The sequence below is a fragment of the Helianthus annuus genome, chromosome 9, assembly GCF_002127325.2.
Source record: "Helianthus annuus cultivar XRQ/B chromosome 9, HanXRQr2.0-SUNRISE, whole genome shotgun sequence".
Taxonomy (NCBI): domain Eukaryota; kingdom Viridiplantae; phylum Streptophyta; class Magnoliopsida; order Asterales; family Asteraceae; genus Helianthus; species Helianthus annuus.
Genome location: NC_035441.2, coordinates 118,795,713 through 118,804,899, shown reverse-complemented (window position 1 = coordinate 118,804,899; position 9,187 = coordinate 118,795,713). Strand labels below are relative to the sequence as shown.

At 42.2% G+C, this 9,187-nt stretch overlaps 1 protein-coding gene across 1 annotated transcript; it reads right to left on the bottom strand.

Annotated features, from left to right (window-relative positions):
• Positions 1 to 4,175: 4,175 nt before the first annotated feature.
• On the bottom strand, positions 4,176 to 8,946 carry LOC110878340 (NADH dehydrogenase [ubiquinone] flavoprotein 1, mitochondrial). Its single transcript, XM_022126639.2, has 3 exons — positions 8,784 to 8,946; positions 5,691 to 7,153; positions 4,176 to 4,459 (listed from the first exon to the last, which is right to left on the bottom strand). The coding sequence occupies exons 1-2, from the start codon at positions 8,784 to 8,786 to the stop codon at positions 5,696 to 5,698; spliced, it is 1,461 nt and encodes a 486-aa protein (XP_021982331.1). The 5' UTR covers positions 8,787 to 8,946; the 3' UTR covers positions 4,176 to 4,459; positions 5,691 to 5,695.
• Between the last annotated feature and the right edge of the window lie 241 nt (positions 8,947 to 9,187).

Genomic DNA, 9,187 nt, shown 5'->3' with positions numbered 1-9,187 from the left:
GCAAAAGGTGTTGTAGTTTCCCCTCTTTTAAGGCCCACTCAATCTGCAGCCGGAGATTGATGCAGTTGTTGGTGGTGTGGCCCGAGTCCTTGTGATACTCACAGTAGAGTGTGAGGTCCTGATTTTTCTTGGACTTCATTGGTTGGGCCGGTCGCAAGAATTGCGGGTCCGCAAGAAGGACCTCGCTTGGCGACATGTTGTTCTCGGTCCAGTTGCGGTCTCGAGAATCTTTCTTTGGTGCCCGGTTGTCCCGTTGAGGGCTGCGTTTCCTCGGGTCAAACGGGTTGGTACGCGGGACGTATGGTTTGGAAATATCGCTATTCCCTACGTCCCGGTTGCGTTTATTGTTACGCTTGGACCCGTGGTTGGAAGTTTCGGCCTGGGGCTCTGCCTTTGCCACATGGGGTTCGAGGGACCGCTGTGTCTGGGCATATGTCTTGACTGCGGCCATGACATCTTCCCATTTTTTAGGCAAGCCTTCTTTGCCGGAGATGGTCATAACCATCTGCTTATCCTTCACGGCCTTGATGAAATGGTTTCGTGCCATTTGGTCTGCCACGTCGCCTATTTCTAGGCACTATTTATTGTATCGGACAACGAATGCTTCTAGGGATTCGTTGTCCCTGTGCCAGATATTCATAACGTCCAACGAGTCACGCGCGTGACGTCGTTGCTGGCTGAAATGGGCGAGGAACTTTGCATGAAAGTCCTCGAATGAGGCCAGTGATGCCACTGGCAAAGAATCGAACCAAGCCTTGGCTAGACCCGTAAGGGTCTGGGGGAAAAATTGCACCAAGTGGGTTCGTCCCACTGGCCATTGCACCCTGCGCCTATGAAAATGTTCATGTGGTCGTCCGGGTCGGATGAACCACTGTATTTCCCAACGTTGAATGGGAATTTTGTTGTGGTGACATGGGCGTGGGCTATTCGCGGGGCGAATTTGGAGTTTTCGGCCGCAGCTTTCGGCCTATAGGGCTGGTTCTCAGGGCGTTTTGCAGCCCTGAGGTATGTACTGCGGGGGTGAGTGGGAGGAACATAGTTGCGTCCTCCCGGTCTGCTGCAGGTGTCATGCGAATCCCCAAAATATGTACGGTCGTCCGGGTCGGTACGACCATACCCTTCGGTGTATGGCTGTGGGCCCAACCGGCTCTGAATTCCAGAGCCATGTCGGGATGCGAATCGTCGTCTGTCCTCAACATAAGGACCTAGGCGGGTATGCACTGGTCCCCTGGTGTGGGACCCGTATGCGGAATCATCCTCGTTGATTGTGTGGACCGAACAGTAAGAGGATCCGCGGTCTTCACGTCTGCTTCTCGAAGCTGGACGTGAATGCGCCCTGCTGTCGTATTGTAAAACACGATCGGCATGGGTGTGCGGTGCTGGGGTTGGCCCAGCTTGTATGTGCGCTTCCGCACAAGCGCGGTTGTATGTTGCGGCCAGGAGGGTGGCCTGCTGGTCATACCAGATGTGGGGGTCCATGTTCGGGGGGATCACAGATGCGTACTGTGATAAGTCGTGTCCGAACGTTAGGGATGGACCCCTTTGCGTTGATGTGCCGATATGGCCCGGATTCGGTTCCGGTGGGGTACTCCCCACATTTCCTGTGTTGGTGGGGAGTAGATTATCCCCTGTAGTATTGTTTTGGTGATCAGTCATGATTTTGAGAGAGGACAAAAGATGATCGAAAAAGTGCTAAGAGTAGCGGTGGGCGCCAATGATGAAACAATGGTTAACCGGGCAGGGTTAACTCACTGGTCTCGTCAAGAAGGGTTAATCCCTTCCTCTCGAGGATCGCTGGCTGGATCACCGGTGGGTTGATCTCCTGCACAAGGAAACAAACCGTGACTCGTAACAAGGAGGGTGGGGTGGGGGGTGCTCCTTGTTACCACTCTCCGGCATGAGAATCAGTAGTTTGCTTGGGAAGCAAAGTAAGATTGTAGTAGTAGTGGAGGAGTTGTGAAGAGATACCTCAAACCTGGTTTGGGGTTGGTATTTATAGCCGAGGAGCGAAGGAGGAGGTGGATGGATAGACTGACGGCATGCTGCACCTTTTGCAGGTGTGTCAGACATGTCGGCCGTGGAGACGACGCCACGTCAGTCTGTCGCTTCCGTAGACCTGGCAGGTGACTGCCATTGGTTCCACTTGCACTGTGGTGTCAGTCCCACTTGTTGAGCGTATAGGATGCGGTGCTAGCCGCATCGCTGCCTGCGGTAACATCTGATGTTATCGCGTCTCTTGCTACTGATCAAGAAATACGCGAGATGGGGTGCTGGCCGCATCGTCGCCTGTGGTGACTGTTGCTGTTATCCAGCTTCCTTGTATTGATAGAAGTGTTCACTGGACGCGGTGCGAGGCCGCATCGCTGTGAATACTTCCGTTTTCATACACCAGATGTGATGCTATGTCGCATCACTCTACCGTTCTCATGTTCCATGTAAGTCCTCCTTCGTTACTAGATAGATTGGATTCAACCCTTGTGTCGACGCGTTCTCGCATGGGCACAAGTAGGTTGTTAGCTGGTGGGGGTTTTGATAAGGGTAATGGTCACTCGCGGTCGATGCTGACGCGAGATGTGGACCATACCCCTTCAATGTCCGAGACCGGACATGATCCTTGGGACGAACCGGACTCCACTGGGACGGACATCTGAAACATGTCCGTTCCACATCAAGCACCTCCGGAGACGAACCTCCATTCAAGTGCGTCTGGACGAATGACGTCATCTCAGTTGACTATTATAAATACCCCGCCAAGTACAAAGCCAAGTACGATTTTCTGAACCTTCGTCCTTACTTTCTCTCTCTAATTTCTCTCTCTACCAATACTTATCCTCACGCCGGAGGGTGGTCGCAGAGGGGCCCTCCCATCTCTGCGGCGAGCCTAACGGTTTTCTGTTTTGCAGGACTATTTCCCAAGTTCTTTCACAAGATCCAAACCCTTGTTTATAGGCTCCGGCCTAAACACGATTTTTTGGTTCTTCATTTGTAAATTAATATTTATAAAAGATTGTAGATACGAAGGGTTGAAGATTTGAAGGCTTCAAGAACCAACAGAACATGAAACCTTTTTTTTTTCTTTCTGTTGAAGTCGAACAACACAGATGAGGCGCCTCTATACTCACGTATTATTCTTTTTTTTTTGTTTCAACATCTTTCAATTAAGACAAAAATGAACCGTCAAGTTTCATTTATATAAAAACTAGTTTGAAACTTTATTTACACTCGCTTCAAGTTTAAAAACAATTATAAAAATTACTAATAGCTCTGTTCTTCACGTATTTTTTTTAACTAAATACGAAAATATATAAATTTTTGGACAATAAACTTGATAGGACAAAGAATTTTTAGGCAAACTAATTGGCGGGGAACGAACCTATATAATTTTAAAAATATCAGACAAAAAATCAGAAAATTACACTTACTAACCGAAATATTTACGGCGACAGACCCAACCCTGATTGTTGTTGACGGGATTTGGGAGCTGCCATATTGAGGTAATACCATAAATTACTTTTATTGATTTTTAATCAAGTTTGTAAAATTGTTTTTAACGGCAAACAACAATTTATTCAATCACCAAAAGTTCAACATAACATAAGCTAGCAAGTTACTAGACCCAACCCCTTTTTGTTCACCTGGTTGTGTTTGTAAATTATTTAAATTTTTTCGTCAATTAAGAGTTATTTAATAGTTTTAAATTTTGATTTATATATATTTTTTTGATTTTGATACTTCGAATAATAATAGCCGTGCATATAAACTTACTTAACTTGTATATATAGGAAAACCGTCATGGAAACATATTCATGAATAAGGAAAATTTAAAAGGAAAAAGAAGAATAATCAATAAGAGAATGTACAAAATTTTCAAAACCTACATTTTTATATATGTAACCAACAATTCCACCAAATTAACCTATATGAAAATGTTTCTATGTAAATGTTTCTAACAATGCATCTTTATTCTTTAAAATTTATCTTTTTGATTTATCAACCTTTAAATGTCTATAACTTGTATATTGGTGACATGACACCAGTTTACGATGATGTGTTGACTTATGTTGAAATTACAGTCATTCAATTATATAAAAAAAAAAATATGCTTTTATAAAGGATATAGTCTTCTTACATACTATTAACTATGTTAAATTTACTTGGTTATAATAACAAAGAAATTTGAGGTTTCAAAAGCTTGAGAATGTACCATTACAACAATGCATTCGGCTTATTAACATGTCTAAATGAAGTATGTTCAATAATAAACATAGGACGTCTTCGTATCCTTAAACCACACTGAAACAACAAAAGTTTCCCCAGTTACAAAAAGAGGATGCTACTTTCAGTCACATTATATAATACTTCAATACAAATCTTAAATTTAAACCATGCTCGTAAAAGGTTCATCAATTTCCTCCAGGATTACTTCTGCATGTTTATTCCACAGATTGCAGGGCTCCGCCTATAAATAAAACAATTATAAAGTCAGCAAAAAATGTAAGACAAAAATAGAATCCTGCCGAAAACTAAAATCCCAGTTGAGGCATCTTTACCGATATTCTTAAGAGATGGTTTCAAGTTTCAACCCATTAACATAATAACGGGTCAAGTTGGGTAGCATCTTACTGATGATGCGTCACGCCGTCACACTGGTTTCAACCCAAATTGACCCGTTATCACATAAAGGCTTAAAACTGCCCTTTATGAATCTAGTAATGATCTGTATGCCTGTTGTTGATACTAGGTGACAAGATATATCAACTGATGATTAGATTTTTTGGTATGCTTAATTTCGTTTAGAGCTAGCTTCTTGATTAAATAGGCTGTTCTTAGAGCTTACAACTTGGATTTATCTAATTATGAATTGATCAATTTATGTTTTCTCAAGAGGATCAAAACAGTGAAAGTACCAAAATATAGCTTAAAAGAAGTTGGTCAACCGGGTCAAAAGTCACCTAAATGTACTTTCAATACGTACAATGATAAAACCTCATATACCTCATTATTAAAAAAAAATATACTATTATTGAAATAATGCAACTTAAGTAATCATATTTAGACCTATGTAGTTAAAAGGTGCCAACGTGTGGCGATGGGCAACAAAAACGAATTTAGCGGGGCAAGGTGCAAAGATGCACTAAACAGAAAAATAACCTGTCTGGACAGGCCAAAGCTAGTTTCAAATGGTCTGAACCAGCCCGAAAATGGCCTGTTTTGACGGTGCGCCTTGCTTGTCACGAGCGCGCTCTTTTTAAGAGCTTTGCCCCTAGGCAACAGGCTCACGCCTTGCGCAGATAAGACATATTTAAGGTAGTTACATAGAGTAAATATTGTTCTCACTTTGTGCATGCATTACGGGGTAGCAAATTGAGTATGTGGTGCAGAACGGGTAACTGGTCAAAATGGTAAACTTATAAAACGGGTCAAAAAAGTTGGTTCACTTCCGGTTAGGTTGACCCTAGCATTTGGGTAAATTTCATCAATAACTAATACCTCTATATGATAGAGGAAACTATTACTAAAATATTGTACTGTTGGTACTTAGCTTACTTGATAAATAAATTTAGAAGGTTGTGAACACTTAAGAAGGTTGTACTATTGGTACTAGCTTACTTGATAAAACAATTATCCACTTGTATTGTTTGTTTATTATGTAATACATCACAAACAAACAACATAATTAAAATGCAAACCTGAATCAAGCAGCTGCCTGAAGCAACTCTCTATCAGCACGCTCCCTGATCCTCCTCTCGAGTTCGGGCCTAAAGTGCCTGATAAGACCTTGAACGGGCCAAGCAGCAGCATCTCCCAATGCACAAATCGTGTGACCTTCAATCTGCTTAGTCACCTCTTGAAGCATATCAATTTCCTCCAGCTTAGCATTCCCAACTTTCATCCTTTCCATAATCATCCAAAGCCATCCAGTACCCTCCCTGCAAGGTGTACACTGACCACAACTCTCATGCTTATAAAAGTACGAAAGCCTTGCAATGGCATCCACAATATCAGTAGATTTATCCATCACAATAACAGCTGCAGTCCCTAATCCAGACTGCACAGCTTTCAGTGCATCAAAATCCATCAATACATCCTCACATATGTCTTTAGTAAGCAATGGTACAGACGAACCACCAGGAATTACCGCCAGTAAATTGTCCCATCCGCCCCTAACACCGCCACAATGACGCTCTAGCAGCTCCTTCAATGGTATACTCATCTCCTCTTCGACTGTGCACGGTTTGTTCACATGACCAGATATGCAAAAGAGCTTCGTCCCAGAATTGTTCTTTCTCCCGAAACTAGAAAACCACTCGGGCCCACGTCTTAAAATGGTAGGTGATACAGCAACTGTTTCTACATTTGTAACAGTTGTGGGACATCCGTATAGACCTGCGTTAGCAGGGAACGGGGGCTTCAATCTCGGCTTTCCTTGTTTACCTTCAAGGCTCTCCAAAAGTGCGGTTTCTTCACCGCAAATGTACGCACCAGCACCAAAGTGGATATGCACATCAAAATCATAACCCGAACCACAAGCGTTTTTCCCAAGTAACCCTGCTGCATACGCTTCTTTTCTGGCCTTTTCGAGGTTAAGACGTTCATTCACATATTCACCTCTAATATAAATATAAGCAGCAGTTGCCCTCATACCAACTCCAGCAATCAAGCATCCTTCTAGAAGTTTATGCGGATCATTTCGCATGATTTCACGATCCTTACATGTTCCGGGTTCACTTTCATCAGCATTAACAACAAGATAGGATGGACGACCATCGGATACCTTAGGCATAAATGACCATTTGAGACCAGATGGAAATCCAGCACCACCACGTCCCCGTAGACCAGATTTTTTCATTTCATTTACTATCCAATCAGAACCCTTGATCACTAGATCTTTAGTTCTGTGCCAATCACCACGTTTCATGGCACCCTTGAGAAACGGGTCATGAATACCGTAAAGGTTGGTAAAGATGCGGTCTTCGTCTTTCAAACCACCGAAGTGAGTTTTCTCAGGAGGAGGGGGAGGTGGTGGTGGTTGTGCGGTATTAGCGGTTGTTGCAGATTGAGTGCTAAATAATCTAGTACCTAGCCCCCAATTAACATTTTGACGCCTCAACAAAGCAGCCCGTTGCAGAGAAAGAATGCCTTTCATGGGTGCCTAATAAGAAACAAGTCAGTCAGTGTCAAATGCTTTATATTTTATAAACTATATAGTATCAACTTGACTACTTCAAGGCGTTCAAGCAAGGATTAAAACACATACTTATGCAAACATACTGTTAGGATCTGAAAATTGAATTGAAACAAACAAACGATTGATTGCAAATAGAAGGCTCAATTCGAGATGAGCAACTCTCCAGATTACAAGGGTAAAAAACCTAAATTGATAATAAAAAACACTGACAAGATAAAAGTAACAAATACTCCCACTAACAGCAGTTACGACTGTATTCTTGAAAACCTACACTGAAATTGTTCCCACTAAATATTTATCCCGTTATTTTCAGAATGAATTAAATCAGCAGCTGGGTCGGGTTTTGGGCCTGGATTTGAGCCGGCATCTGGGCTGTTCAGTAGTCAGTACCGGGTATCATAGTTATTAAAGGCGCGAGGCGCATTCAGGGCGATTTGTTGGGTCCGGGGCTTTATTTGCGTCTAGGCGCGCCTGGGCGCTCGCTTTAATAACTATGACATGAACCATAGTTATTAAAGGCGCAAAGCGCACTCAGGGCGATTTGTTGGGACCGGGGCTTTATTTGTGCCTAGGGGCGCCTGGGCGCTTGCTTTAATAACTATGCTGGGTATGTAACACATACTCATGTAGTCATGTTTAAAAATTGGTTTATAATAAATGCACCTGAGGCGCAAAGGGCTACGCGTCGGACGACATAAGGCATGTGTTTTACATGAGGCGCAGGTGAGGCGCGATTTTTTTGGAAAAAAAATTTGGCATGAGGCGCAGGTGAAGTGCGTGCCTCATGTGCATGTCCATTGCAGCAGGATGTTGTACATGTAGGTTATTTATTTGTTAAAACATATATAAAGCTTATTTATAGCTAAATGGGATGCTAAAAACATATGAGATATCTAAAAAACTGCACATCACTTTGTGCCTCACGTACGAAAAGCGCATCGCTTATGCGCTTTGCGCCTTGGTGCGCTTCTAGCTTTTTTATACCAAGGTTTAAATACTTAAATTTTAAACTTTATAGGATCTACAGACAAACCACAAAAATCTTACTCGTAATGAAGAAACCAGTACTTATGTAATGAAGTCAGATCCATTTCATGACCAACTACTAACATAACATTAGACCTAAATCTATAATACCACACCACATGACATCTTCATATGACAAAGAACTCATCTCACAACACCAAACACACCTTCCCCAAACTACTAAAACAACTCCGATCACTTGAGTTCACGATTACAGGTATATCATTCAAAGTTCACAATTAAACAATCTAAAAGAGATCGAAATGCAACAGAAAATAAAACGACGCCGAATAGAACAAAGTTTATCCAATTAAAACTCAAAATACGGGACCTCAAATTAAGCAGAACCCTATGTTTAATAGTTAACACAAATCTATCTTCTATTACTTCTATTTATCAAATTTTTTTATAGATCAGAACAATAAACTCGTATCCGATTCAAATTAACACAAAAACTAAGTCAAATTAGATCTACAACAACCTCAAAATCAATATAAAAACCCTAGCTAATCGATGCGTAATAAAACAGAAATGAAAATCGAAATAAAGAATAATAGAGTATCCGTACCATGTGACACGAAATGTAGCAATCGAGCTTCAGAAATAACGATCAGAAATTGAAGTACAGGGAGTCCCAAGGGGGTGGGGGATCCAACGGCGTAAAATGGGTTTTATTGGTAACCGGATGAGTAAGGGGAACTGGGTTAGATGACTCGGATCGGTGTGTGATGGTTTAAGGGAACGCGTGGATGTGAAATGGGTCGTGAGTTTTAGTCGACGAATCGGCCCATTAGGGATGTAACGTGGACTTAAACGGATTTAGTGTGTCAAGTTTAATGGAAAGTGTTACGTAAAGTATGTTACACACTTACACGTATGACTCGAGCCAAACAACGAACCAACTTGTAACGTACATGAGACGAGAAACGAGTTGCGAATTTGAACAATTCTAAACGGGAATGAACGAGCTAC